This window comes from Panicum hallii, chromosome 6, assembly GCF_002211085.1.
Source record: "Panicum hallii strain FIL2 chromosome 6, PHallii_v3.1, whole genome shotgun sequence".
Classification (NCBI taxonomy): Eukaryota; Viridiplantae; Streptophyta; class Magnoliopsida; order Poales; family Poaceae; genus Panicum; species Panicum hallii.
The window spans coordinates 44,801,219-44,817,670 of record NC_038047.1 but is presented as its reverse complement, the minus strand read 5'-3'; the positions used below and the strand labels follow the sequence as shown (position 1 = coordinate 44,817,670).

General features: G+C 50.7%; 3 protein-coding genes across 3 annotated transcripts; all 3 read right to left on the bottom strand.

Annotated features, from left to right (window-relative positions):
* Nucleotides 1-1,425: 1,425 nt before the first annotated feature.
* LOC112898394 (putative F-box protein At4g10190) lies at nucleotides 1,426-2,839 on the bottom strand. The gene is made up of 2 exons (XM_025966716.1): nucleotides 1,785-2,839; nucleotides 1,426-1,651 (listed from the first exon to the last, which is right to left on the bottom strand). The coding sequence occupies exons 1-2, from the start codon at nucleotides 2,837-2,839 to the stop codon at nucleotides 1,426-1,428; spliced, it is 1,281 nt and encodes a 426-aa protein (XP_025822501.1).
* Nucleotides 2,840-6,626: 3,787 nt separating this feature from the next.
* Nucleotides 6,627-8,304, bottom strand: LOC112898393 (F-box/LRR-repeat protein At3g03360-like). Its single transcript, XM_025966715.1, has 4 exons — nucleotides 7,938-8,304; nucleotides 7,219-7,841; nucleotides 6,910-7,047; nucleotides 6,627-6,635 (listed from the first exon to the last, which is right to left on the bottom strand). The coding sequence occupies exons 1-4, from the start codon at nucleotides 8,302-8,304 to the stop codon at nucleotides 6,627-6,629; spliced, it is 1,137 nt and encodes a 378-aa protein (XP_025822500.1).
* Nucleotides 8,305-11,612: 3,308 nt separating this feature from the next.
* On the bottom strand, nucleotides 11,613-12,653 carry LOC112898391. The gene has a single exon (XM_025966714.1). It carries the CDS (start codon nucleotides 12,651-12,653, stop codon nucleotides 12,123-12,125), a length of 531 nt encoding a protein of 176 aa, XP_025822499.1. The 3' UTR covers nucleotides 11,613-12,122.
* Between the last annotated feature and the right edge of the window lie 3,799 nt (nucleotides 12,654-16,452).

Here is a 16,452-nt window from a genome sequence, read left to right as displayed (position 1 = left end):
TTTTAGGTTATATATTATATTATATTAAATAAATTACACATACATGCACAATTTTGCATATAGAATTGCCTAAGAAATAAACATGTTTACATATTTTGCCCATAAAATTGTATAAATTGCATAAAGCACATGAATTTGCACAAATATACAAACCACGAAGTGCACAGTTCATATAAACAAACAAGTGCATAGTCCATACGAACTTCATAGTTCACAGAAACAAAAGAGTGCATAGTTCATACAAACCTTATAGTGCATAGAAACAAGAGTACGTAGTCTCAAACTGAACTGAAAATCGTCCGATACAAATCGATAATCAACAATTTACCTCGATTATCGATGCCAGGATCACAGCTCCCTCGCTCCCAGCTGCAGCATCATCGCATATATATTGATTATCGGCCTTAATCGCACAAAAATCGGTGAACGGAGCTGAAACCGCCCACTCTCTTGCTTTGTGCTTGCGCGCGTGTGAGGAAAGTGACAGGCAGGTTGGGGAAAGTGAGCTGGAACTTAAGGAAAGGGACAGGAGGTTGCTGGGAGAGAGAGTGATTGTGGTCCTCATGAGGCTACAGCGTGGTGGAAGAGTTAACGGGTTAACGGGTTAGTGGATGGTAATGGGTAGTTAGATAATATCCTAAGCAAACAATTATTGCTTTTAACATGTGACAACATTCTGGAATCAAGAGAAGGTCTAGTTTTTTATAAAAATAAGTTCTCTACTTTTTTATGAATTTTTTTAAATTTTTGAATTTTCCATTGAAATCCAGCAAAATTTCAGTCGGTTTACGTTTTCAGTTAGCATCGGTAACGATAAATTTCACCGATAATTGTGATTATCGAGCGGTTTTGTATTCCATGCGCTGAACAGGCCGGCCCAAGCAGTAGTCGCGCGGCGCATTGAAACCGTCCGCAACGAAAACAAACCCCCCGCCGCGCCGTCCGCCGGCTACCGCAACAGACTCAGCTGCGAGCTGTGGGGCCTGTGGCATGCAGATCGCTGACCGTGAGCGGCACGCCTACGACCCGCGCGCGCCGCAGAGCGGGCGCGCCACGCCTACGAGCTACGACCGCGTCCGCCGCCCTCACGCGCGCCGGCGGGCGGCGATTCCGCTCGCGTACGCCGCCTCGCCGCCGTATAAGCAGTTCGATCGGCCTCCTGGCCTCGACGGCGGATACGCCTATAGGACGGAGTACGTTGGTTGCAAGTCTAACTGAATTGTCAGGACCAACGCATTTAACTCCAGTAACAATCTCAATCCCCGTTTCAAAAAAAAAAGTAACAATCTCAATCACATTCGTCTCTGATTTCACCGAGCAACGAATACATACGATCAATGAATGAATGGTATGACAAGAGCACCTGATCGAACACCTATCTAGCTAGAGGCGGGGGCAAAATGATCAGGGAGCTGTTCGTCCGGATTAATTTGTCGGCATCATCGTGAGAGGATTGAAGTTCATCAGAGCATGCATGCAGTTGCAGTCTCCTCTCTGCGCCTCCTTGGACGACGGCGCGCGAGCTGGAAGAGGAGGATGGCGTGCTTTGCCCAACTCGCAGGGGATCAGGTCGGATTCGTACTTGAAGACCTGCTGTATGCAGACGTGGTTCACTTCCACCTCTGCCATCTTCCCTCTCAAGAAATCATACCTGCGATGATATCGGACAAAATGCAAGTTTAATTCTGTAACTAGTAATTCATGTAGTATATGCAAGAAGATGATCGCACGCATAACGCAGAAGCTAGCAGTCATGAGTAGTGGCAAGTTTTTCTAGCTCTTACCACATGACTCTGCAGAAAGTGTCCAGGAAGGCGACGTCCGAGGAGAAGAAGTCTTGGAGGATCATGGCGTTCCCTTCCTGCGCTTGGAGGCTCTTCAAGCTCACCGCCATCTTCTTCTCCCACCTCCCCTCCGCGTACCCGGCCATCTCCCACACCTCCAACACCTCCTCGTCCACGGCGGCGGCCTCCGTGGTCACCATCAGGCACAGCCTCCCCTCCACGGCCGATATCTGCTTGCGCGCCCAGGGGTCGTCCCTCTCGTCTACCTCCCGCGGCAGCGGGACGAGCCGCCACGCCTCGGTCCTGAGGTCGAACGCGAACACGTCCTGCGCGCCCGTCAGCTGGTCGGGCCACCGGAGCCAGTGCACGGCGCCGTGGGCGCGCACGGCGGGCGCCGACGGGTCGAGCGAATCCGGGCACAGCGGCACGTCCCCGGCGCGGCGCCACGCGAACCGCCGCGAGTCGAACACCTCGCAGCGGAGGCGGTCGCGCAGCGCCGGGACGGAGAAGCGGGCGACCTTGAACTCGGCGGCCGCGGAGCCGCCCGACGAGGGCCGCGCCACCATGGCCGTGGCGGCCGTGCGGAACCGCACCCGCGGGTTGGGCAGCGCCCGCCACTGCCGCGTGGCCGGCTTGCACACGTAGTAGCAGGGCCGCCGCCGCGTGTCGGCCTCGACGCAGCAGGCGAGGCCGCGGTGCGCCGCCACGGCCTCCAGACGAACGTGCGCGGACGGCAGGAAGTCCAGCGAGACCGCCGGCGCCGGGGAGGCGTGCATGGAGACGAAGTCGGCGCGGTAGCGGTGGCGCGCCATGCTCTGGACGAAGTAGCCCGAGACGGCGGCGGCGCGGCGGCAGTGCAGCGGCGCGAACGCCGGCTCGTAGGTGATGCGCCGCCAGCGGGTGGACACCACGCGGCACGCGGCGAGGTCGTCGAGCGGCACGCGGGTGAGCAGCTCGAACACCTGGTCCTCGGGCAAGGCGGCGGCGCCCTTGATCTCCTCGTCGTTGTTGGTGATGGTGTTGCCCCGCTGCTTCTCCGGCGTTGTCAGCGACATCGCCGGAGGTAACAACGACCTGCTGCAAGATCTCCTCAGTCGTAACGAACTACTACCGTTAGAGATTAACCGAGCGAGCTCCGGTCAACCCTATAGGCAGCTAGTTTATTAATTTACCTGGAGGTCGACGAGGAACTGTGGCGTATATATACTACCATGGAGCGCGAAAATTAAACGAGGTCGATCTAGTCCGTCCGGGAAGGATTAGGAATCGGGCGGGAGGTGGACGACGACAGCCCGATCAGTAATCACGCCGCCGCCGCGAAGGAATCGCAGTAAAAACTTGGCATAATTAACAGGGATGGTGCACGTTTATACACAAGAAGAGATGTGCAAGCAAGTAATCCATGGACGGCAGTTAACCCTCGACCAAGTTTCCGTAGCAGCCAAGTATGGGTATGGCTATGGTCTCCCTCCCGTTTCTTTCCATTCATGCAGGGACTGAGCCGGCCGTTGGCAGGCAGGCTACCTGGCTGCAACCGCACTGGGTTCTCACCAGCCTCTCATCGATAGGGTAGATCGTGCATGCTGGGATGACGGCCTGCTTTGACCAGATCGGTTTCTGAATTTTTTTTTTAATTTTTTGAGGGGAGATCGGTTTCTAATGAACACTGGAGAACCCTCTAGCCTCTTCCGGGCCGGGGAGAAGAAGATAGCTTGGAGCCGAAGAAGCCCCAACGGCGTGGCCAACGAGTCGCTGCTAGCTACTACTTCAAATCTAGGCTGAGTAGCCACCTGTAAGGCTGTAACAAGGAAGGATGGGAGCAATTTGCGTTGCAGTTCACATTTAGAACGAGTGTGCAAAGTACAGTGGCGGCCAAGCAACTGACAGAGCCGGACGACAGTCAATTGAACCCTGCACTCTTGCAGGTTCCCAAGAAGCCGTGTGCAGGCTTCAGTCACACAAAGTCACAGTGAAGTAGACACAAATTGTACATAGCAGAACTGGCTTTACGATAAGCATAAACACATCCATTTCGTGAAAATGGTACTTGACAGGAGATTAACGCATACAGAAAGAGATTCTTCATAAACATTTGAAGGTGACTACTTGAGAAAAGGATTCGAATCCATTTGCTTTAGAAGAAGCTAATAAACTTGCAGAGGCGCTTGACGTTGGACTACTTCACAATAAAGCTGTTCATGGACACCAATATAATTATGTTACACTGATTGGCAGATACATTCAGATAAGAGCTTGCATTGGTTTTGGTTTTCACTTCCGTATACATACAGGCTACAGCCTACAGTCAGATGGAAGGCATAGCAAGCTAGCTGTTGCGATTGCTGTGGCAAATAAAACATTGCCAGCGACTGGTTGATGGCAAAAGAGAACAGGTTACATTGCAGGGAATGATGTACCTGCATGCAGGAACCAAACCAAGTAATGCAAGCGAGAACTATTTTTTTTTTCAAAAAGCACGTACTACCCACAAACATGTTCATGCACATCCACATTGCAATGATGTATTTTAATTTCTTGACCCGGAGGCAGTATTTCAACTAGATTTCGATTCTTTGTTTTCAATCAGCTAGCACATCCACATTATATATTTAACCACTCTTTCATCTACTGAGTGCTAGAAACCATCCAAGTGAAGACTTCTTTCGCAAAACGCCAACACCCCCGATCCGTGCTGGGGATCTTCATCAGTTGCTCTCCGATTGTGGTTGTGTCAGCGTCATCACCACCACCACCGCCTCCTTCTTCTGCCCTCTTCCGTTTCAACGAAATAGTTTTGGGCATCCTTTTGGTGCCACCACGCAGAGTCATGCGCTTGACTGAATCGGAGCTCTGAAACAACAAGCTCTACAGTTGCATCTCCTCGGCTGCCCCTGTGAAGCCGGATATGTCCACCTCCTCTAGGGTTTCCAGCCTTACCTTCACATTAATACTGCACTTATCTGCAAGGGCATCACAAAAACACTTCCGCCGCCAAGTGCCCTAAAGTTCAGAGGCGAGAGAGAGAGAGAGAGAGAGAGAGAGAGAGAGAGAGAGAGAGAGAGAGAGAGAGAGAGAGAGAAAGGCAAAGCAAACAATCAGCATATGCATTTAGATATTGTATGCATACTATATCATCAACCTTTAATTTAGAATATAACTATTTTTTAGTCCTTTTCAAGCCTTTTAAACTTTGATCACAAATAGTAAAAAAAACTATAAAGATTGACAACGTAAAAATAATACTAGTATATTCATAATAAAATCTTTTCTATTCAAAAATAAATATGTTTTAAAGATATTATTGATTAAAGATGAAAATATTTGATTTGGACCAAGTCTAAAAATTGCTATATTTTAAAACGGATGTAATATTTTTTTTTTACTATGGAACTACATACAGTACTTACACGCACGGTATAATCAACCTCGGCACGCAAAGATCTCAAGCGAGGGCACCTCATCAGCAAGGACGATACACTTGCCACAAGGTCACACGCCGGGAACTTCCATGCACTGATGTCCATGCTCCGAACATTGGCAAACGGCGGCGCGCCTTCCGCCGCGGCGAGATCCAGGAGCTCGCCGTCGGCGGCGACGCCCTCGTTGTGGACAAGCCACAAGCTGACGTGCTCGGCGCGAGGGCACTTCGCTAGGAACCCCAAGCCGACGTCAGTGTCGCGGCAGTACTTGCCGTGCATGCTTAGCCAAACCCTTGCCAGGCGGCGGACGCTGGTCAGGCCACGAATGTCCAGTTCCGGCGGCCGCGCGTGGGTGAAGAAGTGCACGCCGATCTCCTCCAGCCTCGGCGCTGCGATCCTGGCCAACTTGTTGCCGGCGATGTCCTCGTCGTCGCGCGACCGTGGTTCGTGGAAGCACAGGGAGAGACTGACGGCGCGCAGGTTGGGGGCCGTCATCTCCAGCGTCCGCAGATCGAACGTGTTAAGACCATTAGGATCAACTAGGAGTTAATCAGCCGGGTCTTCCATTAATCTTGTGAATAAAAGTATAGTTTACATCTGGGGTACACATGAACGGAAGAGGGAGAGATCGATCTTCGAGCTTGGTGGAGGAGCTCGACATGATGGTAGCAGTGAAGTAGTCGATGGTGGGTCGGTGTAGTCGCAGAAGAGGTAACGGCGTCGACGGCGTGGATGTCAGCGACGTGGTGAAGAGGTGGCGGCGCGGCGTCGACGGCGTGGATGTCAGCGACGTGGTGAAGAGGTGGCGGTGCGGCGTCGACGGCGTGGATGTCAGCGACGTAGTGAAGAGGTGGCGGCGCTTCCCGTCGCTTCGGCGCTCCCGTGGATCGGATCGGGACTTAGGGTTTTCGGTGGCGTGTTGGTGGCGCACGGTGAACCTTGTACCGTGTGCCGTCGGCCCCCACCTCTATATGTAGCGCTCCGCGACGGGAGCCCACCAACCATGCTTAGGTTGGACGCCTCCAATCAGAGCGCAAGATTGAGTCCGGTTCGGTCGTTGGACCGATCCGGATGGGGATCAGCCTAACAGAACGCACACGTCACCTCAAGCTTCTCGAGCGACTCGGAACGGAGCACCAGCTGCGGCAGCCCTGTGGCATGCTTGCTCTACTAAGTCAATTCCATCTGGCAGGCAGCTGTATTTTTCTAGCGGTGTTTAGTGTTTACAATCAACTCTCTCCGGGGGAGTTGGAATATATGGCTGATAGACTCAGCCACTCATATTGACCTGCTCTATATTGTTACCAAATCATCAGAATCTTTTTTAAGCACAAGGAATGTGCATGCACTATTAATTACTTCTCGATAAATCCAACAAAATACTAGAGAAATCTTGCAGAGTGCTGCAGGTCACTAACCTTTTTTACAGGTTCTACATCAAAAACCCTCAAATTATGAGATGATATTGGGTTTGCGTAGCATAACATGTGAATGAACAAATAGCTAGCATTAATTTATTGGATACATGTAGAATTCTATGCTGATGGATCGCATCTAGTCGACCAATTGAGCACTTGTTCCGCCAAATTCCAACATCCTCGGTCACTGCTAGTGCTAGGGACCTTCATCAGGTGCCGACGACCAATCGCGTCACCACGTGGAGCCAGGTGCTTGATTGAGTTGGAGCTCTGAAATAGCATGCTCACCAGCTTCATCTCCTCGTCTGCTCCTGTGAAGCCGGTTATTTCCACCTCTTCAAGCAACTCCAACGCTTCCTTTCTATGAATCTCACACTTATCTGAGTAGGCAACAGCATCACAGAAACACTTCGGCCGCACGGTGCCCTAAAGGTTACAGAATTGAAGAAAATATAAAATAAGTCAGTAGCTTTAGCTAAGTGTATGAATGCCTTAAAATTGTTGTTTCTTTTTGCGAAACACAGTACATACAAATACCTTAGAATCGTTACACGATGAAGATGGAATTTTTGTTTTGTTATGGAAAAGAAACCTTACCCATTTTGTGCCATAGATCTTGACGCTCAACGATCTCAAGCAAGGGAACCTCATGAGCAGGGCTGATACGCTTGCCACAAGGTAACGATCGGGGACCTCGATTGGTCTCACCACCATGCTCGTAACATTCACAATCGGTGCCGCGGCTTCCGAGGTCAGATCGAGGAGCTCATCCCCATGGTAATCGTCCCCATGGCGGAGCCTCACACTGACGTGCTCGAGGCCATGGCAGTTCTCCATGAGCCACAGGCCGACGTATGTGGCTCGGTGGTACTTGCCGTGCATGTCCACGCTGATGCCCTTGAGGCGCCGGACACTAGCCAAGCAGTCTTGTGGAATGTCTAGGGCCGGCAGGGTGAGGCGGCGGCAGATGGACATGAAGATCTCCTCAAGCCTCGGGGCCACGATCCTGACCACGTCGGTAGCGCAGCGCTTGACCTTGAGGAGGCGCAGGTTGGGAGCCGTCACGTCCAGCGCCCGCAGGCACCATGCGAAGGAGACCTCGAGCTCCTCCAGCGCCTCGGCACGGAGCACCAGGTAGGGCAGCCCCGCGGCGACCACGACGCGGAGCGTGCGCAGGCGGGGGCAGGAGGACGTGACGAGGTCGCCGAGGGCGCGCCGTCCTCATCATCGTCGGCGAAGTTCACCGAGAAGAGCAGGGAGCTCAGTCAGCGAGTCGTACGTCGCCGCCGCGGAGGCCGGCGGGAGCCGGAGCGTGCGGTTAGACAGATCCATGTCGATGGACGTCGCCCTGACGGGGTCGGCGGGCAGCTCGACGGCCAGCGGCGCGCCGGAGTCGCGGAAGCGAAGAGCGAAGGACCCGTTGGCCTGCTCCGGCGAGGTGCGGCGGCCCTGCGGGGAGATACGGATCTGGAGGGATCCCATGTCCTCATCGGCACGCCGAGCGAGCACCCAGTCCACGAACCGGCCCGGCGCGGCGGCGTCGATGGTGAGGCTCTTGGCGTGGACCCAGACGTGCCGCCATCGCCGCGAGAGCGCGGCCGTGCGGGTGACGGCGAGCGCGTCGCCCACGAAGCCGAGGATGACGTGCAGCAACTCGTCGGGGAGGGCGCTGATCCGATCCATGCTACACGTAAACGACTGCAGGCCCCTTCCTTCATTCGACGTGTATATATAGCTAGTATTTAGGTATCTACTAGATTCATGCACTTCCCTTTTGAACTCGAAAAAAAAGGTGTGAAATAACACTTAGACGTAATTAAAATTATAAGCTGAATCAACAGATTTGCATGCCAATTCTATCTTTACAAAAATGTACTGCCCTCAAAACCAATAACCTAATTAGTGAACAGGTAAGTCCTGCATAGCTTCTTTGGTATGCATAGCACCAACTTGTGCCAAGGATTCTTGGTATATATATAACCGAATAAGGAGGAGAGATATTCAAAGCCGTGAGGAACATTTCTGCAATGAAAAATTTAGGCAATGCACAGGTATCTAATAACCGTGAGCAGGATAATGAGCGATAAAGAATTCTACAAGCATCCTCCCTGAATTCTCAACTTCATAAGTAGTAGTCGATTAGAAAATATCCTGATAGATACGAACAAGCCAGCGGTGTTGCAAATAATCATCAATAAAAACACAGCACATCAGAATGTTTCAGTTGATTCCCCAATGATTCTGAACCTCTGAGACTGAAAAATCAAAGTTCACAGCCGAGGTTATCAGGTCCGAGACACAACTGCAATCTAGATGGCAGTTGCATAAACATCTACCTCACACACGACCAAAAACAAGCAAAGGCACGTAACACAGGAATCTGCCACAGTGCCATCTCTGCTCCACAAGGTTCATTCTCATTCACCACTGGTGCTTAGAACCATTTCCGTGCTGAAGCTCTTGGTGAACTTGGCCCACATGTATCGGACCGGCATTATGTATAGAGAGCCATAGAGGGCGACAGGTGCAATCCAGAGGTCATAACACATTCCGTTGCCAAACATAGCCATGAAGTCACTGGAGGCAAATAAAAGAGAACGGTGCCTGGAACGAGGCCAAGTAACATAAGGATCATTCAAGAAAAACACTTTGCACAACCCTGTCAATGCATCATTTCAACTTCCACATGTCTGAAAATTGCTAACATGTAAAATAGACTAGTAATGTATCAGGTATGAAACAACCCATCAGGTGGGCTAAATCATCAAGATACCGCTTATGCCGATCCTCATAATCAATCGTTCGTAAGAAATGAATTCAGTAGTTTCTAGACAGGAAAATTAGATATGATGTTACCAAACAGTATTGAGATAATTTTCAGCATTTTAATCATTTTATATATGCTCCAACTCCAATCATGAACTTGAATGGCATAGTAGTCTATATTGAAAAGGAAATTGCAGCAACATTTAGTTCACATGAAAACATTAGCTTGTATAATTTGCGTGGTAGCAGTAGCGTTTTTTTCCTTGCCAAAAATATGTTGATACTAGTGATTGGCGCGCGCCTTTGCGCGCGAAGAAAACAACGGTGATTAAAGTGCATCATAAACGTGATTGTACATATATTAGAGTGCATGATGGCATACATTAAATTTACACACACTGGGATACAATAGTAAGCTAGCTAGCAGTTATTTAAAAAACTGCGGAGAGAAATACATCGGTAGAGAGATCCAGACGATTCTTGTTCATACTATGGCTAATGAGCTGCGCAGACTTTACAAGAGCACAATGCTACCACTATCTGTGTAGTGGTATCTGTATAGTGGTAGCATTGCGGATAAATCTTAATTTTCCGCACAACGTCCCTCCATTATTAAGTATGCTACCAAGAGGACCCGTAATGCTTCAGTGCGTTAGAGAGCACTCTTTTTTCTTTCTTTTCTTTAAAAAAAGCACCAGCATTAGTAAGCATGAAACCGACATCTAAAATATTCTAGCCCTGGCCAAACAGCTTGGCTATACCAAAAAAAACTACCATTGTAGAACCCTATAGAACCCCAGATTCTTAGTTACTCGACCAAAGAAAGCAACAAATAGGACGCGAGTAGGTGGTACCAAAAGTGGTTTCATCATTTTAGCATTTTTGAGCTATTCACTATGCTGTTTACCATTTTTAGACAGCAAACAATCATTTAAATTGAAACAGAGACAGGGACCTGCAATCTTTGATCTTAAGCTACAGATCTAGCAATTACTTAAAGCTGAGGAATCAAACAAAATCAGATCTAGCATTTTTAGAGCAATATATTAATTAATATTCGTTTAACATGGCCCTATCGGTTGGCCTCGCCGGCGCGTGTAGTGTCTATATTATCGTACTACATGTGTCTCTTTATCTTATTTTGTGAAAATTAAAATAATTGTAAATGTAGAGATTCGCTACGATCAAGGTGGCTACGAGGATCGCTGAGAACCGAGCTAAAACGTAAGAGATCCAATACTTTGAAGGTTGCAAGAATTTGAACGTAATTAGTATATTTGAGTTATAGGATCGATAAGAACTATTCCTTGGAGGCGAAGTGCTTTAAGTTAATTTATGTAAAAGTTAGGGTTTGTTTTGAGAGGCGAAGTGCTTTAAGTTAATTTATGTAAAAGTTAGGGTTTGTTTTGAGAAACATACATGGTTGTTATTGGTGGACTGCGGGTTGATTATTAAAACGTTTGAGGGCTCTCCTGAAAAAATGTGGGACGCACGCGGGGACTGCATGTTTTTTTATAAAGTTTGAGGGGGTTTTTTGGAAAAAATCCACGAACGTGGACTGCGGGTTGGTTCTTATGAAGTTCAGGGGGTTCTTTTGCAAAGTGTCAGAAACAAGCTTTTCCGGCTGTCGGATTGGGCGATCAGACGGCCGGGGATTTTTGGCCGACCCGGCGTGTCTGGTCAGGCCACCCTGTTTCGTAAGTTTAAATATGTTACATGGTAGTATAAGATTATACAGGCTTAGCAGATTGCAGGCAACAAGGACTGAATTTTTATTTATTATGAATTCCATCCAGGAGTACCTGTATGCTCAATCAATGATTAACAAATTGTATGCAGGAAAATAGGTAAATGTTCTCCATATTTTCTTATATACGTTTTCTCCTTGAAAATAATTTAACAAATAACCAGGTTACCTTTAGTTGTGCATATAAGTACTACTAATAGCTGCAAACATGTTAGCAGAAGCTGCATATATAGAGGAGCGAAAAATGCTTAAGGTCAATATCCAGATCTTGAGAACTATTGATGTCGTTAACACTTCAATAGGGAAGGAATTGAGTATGAAGGCCACTCATTTCATATGCAGGTTCCATGACATGTGCGGTATGTACTGCTAATGTGATACTTGCACAAATGTAAGACTAAGAAATAATATAATATAACAAGGGGGCCTGAATGCTGAATGTACCTTTATTTGGACAAAAACTTCTATGCAGCTCCGATCTCGTGTCAGTGCATCAACACATGCTCGGAAAGACCCAAACAGATTGACAAAATTCCATAGGTTCTTTACCGATTGGGTAGTTAATAATGCGTTCAGTAACAGATTCATCAACCAAAGAATGCACTCGCAGAAGCCCTGGGATCGTGTAGTATATGCAGTCGCCTCGAATCCCCTGATGATCAGGGCCCAGGCACCCAGCAAAACGATAATTTGCAAGAAACAGGGTGCATCCACCAAGGCTAGTGATTCTCTCCCACTCCTGCTCCCCAGATTGCCACCGGAAAACATGGAACGTCCGTCGATCCTGCGGTTTCGGTCTGGTAACAAGTACCAGCTCACACAACACTCTGCAAGACAGAACACTGAAATGTGACGAAGGGTCTCTGCATCCAATTCACCTCCAAGAAACTCGAATTCCACTGAACCGCTGTTGTCCGACAGCTTGACAGCAGCAAGGCAGTAACCAGGGGTCACCAGCGCGTAGAGAGTGCCGTTCACGAAGATCAAATCATGGAAGCGATAGGGATCGCGGATAAGGATTCCCCAGGCGGCATTGCTGGAGGTTCAGACGGTGCCACGCGACGACGAGATCGTCGGAGAGTAGGAGGCCGGAGAAGGGGCTCGGGGGGCTGGGGAGGCGGGTCCGCTCGCCGGTGAGTACGTGGACAACGCGGAGCTGGCAGCGGCCCCGCAGGTCCACGGCGACGCGGTAGCCGAGGGAGTGGATGTCGGCCGTCTCGCCGGTGAGGTGCGAGCGGGTGAAGCGGAAGCGGAGGAAGCCGCGGCGGATGTCGAGGAGGGCGTGGGACGCGGCAGCCGCGTCGGGGACGAGGAGGAGCGGCGCCTGGGAAGCGAGGTTGGGCGGGGTCACCGGGAGCGCGGCGCGGCAGAGGGCGAAGAACTCCTGGAGGCTCGTCAGGCGCCTCGCGATCTCGCGGAGCAGGTCAGGTGGGAAGTTCAGCGACGGCGCGGCGGCTACGGGGTCCCGGGACGTGGATGCGGTGGCCGGAGGCGAACGGCCACGCCGGCGATTGGCCATCGCCATGATCTGTGCTCCCGACCTAGACCAGCCGCCCCCCGCCGGGCGAGGAATTTTTTTAAAAAAGTTTTAAAAAATAAATTCGAAAAAGATACCTCCCGCCCGATCAACGGGCGGAAGGCGTGGGGTCGGAAACCTCCCGCCCATCCAACGGGTTTTTGGGTACCTCCCGCCCGATCAACGGGCCGGAGGCGTGGGGCCGGAAACCTCCCGCCCATCCAACGGGCGGGAGGTGCCACTAAACTTTTCTTATTCGGGAAGAGGCCCCTCCCGCGGCGGCAAAGGCATCCCGCCCGCCCAACGATGTGCCCTTTTTCTTATTTTTTGTTCGAATTTATATTTTACAAACTATTAAAAATTCATACTTTTTTCAAATATAAGATTTATTCGCCATACTCTTTTGTATACGTATAAAATTTTAGTCCAATTTTACGAAGAAGATTACGGTATCTAAAACTCGTAGGAAGATGGTTAAGCGATTGTCGGTGTTTAACCGGCTGCCCACCGAGGGGTATACCCAAGGTGGTAAGTTTTGGGTGAGAACACGCCGAGATCAGGAACTCGAAGGTGCAAGGAACGCAAGACTTTTAGACAGGTTCGGGCCGCACGGAGCGTAACACCCTACGTCCTGTATGGTGGTTTGTATTCCCTTTGGTGTAGAATGACCTAATCATCTTCTGTTTCTAGGGGGTCCTTAACCTCCCTTATATATCTGAGAGGTCAGAGTTACAAAGATGCTAACCAACCTCCGTCGAGGGATCATACCAGAGCATATCTCGAGTAGATCCTCCCCGTGTTGGTTAGCTCTATCTCTTATTTAAACGGGATAAACAAGAGATAAAGAAAATGAATAAGACGGGCTTAATCTCTTAGACTTCGTAATGTGCCCAGCCCGGTAGCCTCGGGTCTGACAAGCCCCCGAGCTCTTCGTAGCTGAGTTCCGCAGGCTTATCGAGTACTTTCGAAGCAGTCTTCGGTTTCTTCTGAAGCTTCGCCTTGAAGCCCTTTTTCGAGTACTTGCTTGGCTGCATCGAAGCTATGAGGTGCTCATGCCCCGAATTTTTGTTATGGTGTGCGATTTAAAAATCGCACTCCATATGGAGTAGCCCCCGAGCCTTAGGTTGAATCGGAGAATCAGGCTGAGGGTCCCATTTGTCTGTAACCCTACTTATCTTTCAAAAAATTTAAAAAATAAATAGTCGATGCCACGTATCCCACAGCCCCCGAGCCTTGAATCCAAATCCCACAAAATTTGGAGATAAGGATCCAACAACCGTGGCATGCAGGCTAAAAATGACAACTTGCAAAATTATCAAAACGATGGTACAGATGATAGGTATTAGATTATTAATTCGAAAAATCGCTTTTTTCAGGCAAACAAACCCTGAAAAAATGATAAATCGAATATCCAATCCAAATAATCCATCAAACGACCCCTCAGATTCGGAATATTCTCGGAAGTGACTCCTGAACTTCAGAACAGTAACTTTTCCCCACCCCGCTGGTTATTTAACCCCGCGTTAATGGTAGGAAAAAACCACGCTTTCAATCTGCATTCCATCAAAAGCCACCGAAATCCCCAATCCAAGCCAAGCACCGCCGCCATCCCCCCAAGGAGATTCTCCCGCACCGACCTCCCCGCCGCTCTCCCCGCAGCCCCCGAGCATCTCGTGGCTAGCGCATCGGAGATGACGCCCAAGAAGTCAGAGATCGAGGAAAGGAAGAAGGATGCGGAGCCATCGACCGCGGAGTGGACACACAGTAAGTGCTCCCTCAACAATTTGAACAAACTAGTCTCCGAGGGGTTGCTGCAAGACAAGAACCTTGTCAACTGGCGCCCCTCTTATCGTGAACCTTTCCCCATGGAGAATGTCGACGAAATCGTCACATTCTTCCATTTTGCCGAACGGTAATTGGCCCTCCCCACTTGTTCCTTCTTTCATGGCCTTTTTTATTATTACGGGCTTCAGCTTCATCACCTCAACCCTAATTCCATTTGCTATATTTCCATTTTCATCCACCTCTGCGAAGCATTTCTCGGAATCGAACCCCACTGGGATCTATTCCGCTTCCTCTTCCGCGTCAAACCCCAGCCTACCACAAAGAAACTTTCTGTAGTAGGGGGCGCCGGCATCCAACTGTGACAGCAGGCCGGTGAAAAATACCTTTCGTACAAATTCCCCTCAAACCTTCCTGGGTGGAAAAACCAGTGGTTTTACATCGAAAACCATACTCCCCATCTTCCGACGAAGTCGAACAGACCACCAGTGGTGAGGGGGGAATGGAACCTTGAACCCTCCGGCATGGAGATGATTCAAATCAGAGAGCTGCTGGAGACCATCGAGGCACAGAAGAAGAAGGGAGTGACCGGCGCCTCCGTCATGTTCTCATTTTACAAACGCCGCGTCCAACCCATCCAGCAGCGCCATTGCCTGGGCTTCGACTACACAGGCCCCGCTGATCCTTCTCGCATGTGCGCAGAGGAGTTGCCAGACGAAGTCGCGCTCTAGCGAGTTCAGCGGGTGCTGCTAGACGTGAACGCGGTGCCGTACGTGCCCACATTGTTCTCCGCACAAAATCCGCCCAAACCGGTAAGTATTCGACTTCTTCACTGAAGATACCTGCTATTGTACCGTTACTTGACTGAAAAACTTTCTGCAGGGACACACGGAGCTGTACTGCAGCTACCCGCCGCAACCTGACCTCCCCCGACCATATCATCTCCTCCCTTCTGCCGCCACTGCGGCCAAGAAGGCTCACCTTGCTGCGGCTCAAGGCAGCAGCGAGTCCGCCGAATGCGTGGACTCGCAGGCGGGAGAAGGAGCCAAAGGAGGACCGCGCCCTTCTGCTGCCACTGCAACCAAGAAGGCTCGCCTTGCTGCAGCTCAAGGCAGCAGCGAGTCCACCGACTGCGTGGACTCGCAGGCGGGAGAAGGAGCCGAAGGAGAACCACGCCGGGACAACTCCTCCGACCAGAGCGTGGAGTTGGCCGGCGCTCTACCGCCGGTGCCAAAGGGCCAACGACAAGTGCGCAAACGCAAGGCGCAAGAAGTCGAGTCCTCCAGGTACTGAGTTGCTATTTTGGCGAGTTGTTAAGTATCAATGGTGCTGAACAATGACAGTATCCACTTGCAGTCTCCCTACTCTGCCACCCGGGACCGAGCCCGAAAGGGTGGAAACAGGCCTGTCCGCCGTCGCTGCAGTGACTATTGCCGTGGCGGGGACCCCTCAATCGGCCGACCAAGTCTCGCCGCCAGCAACAGATATTCCTCGACGGGCCTGGCGGGTGAAGAAGGCCGCCAAAAAGAAGTCGACGCTGTGAGTTTTCCTCCGGTCCTTGAAGATCTTGCTCTTGCCCACTTGGATAACAGTGTCTTCGATATCATTAGGGCTGCAAGCGCAGTACAACTCCAGATGGACCCAGGCACGGCTACTGCGGCCCCAGAGCCATCGACCCGGGCTGATCCCTCCAGTGCAGAGCCTGCCCCGGCTGCTGCAGCTTCCGAGCCCCCGGCGCCTGGAGGGCCAGTACTCACGGAGGTGGCCCCTGAGGCAGATGCGGCGCTTCCCGACTTGCCACCTCCCGAGCCCCGACAAGAAGGAACCGGACCTGGTGGCGGAGAACAAGTCGTGACCCCTGATGCCGCTCCTACCGATGGCACAGGTACGCGCTTACCTGCCCGCGACTGGTTACCGAGGTCTAAGCACAATGTATTGACTACATTGTATACTTGCAGGTGTCCAGCAGCCGCCGTCCGGGGATATCGCCGGGTCCTCGGGGAATCCCCGTGAGATGCTG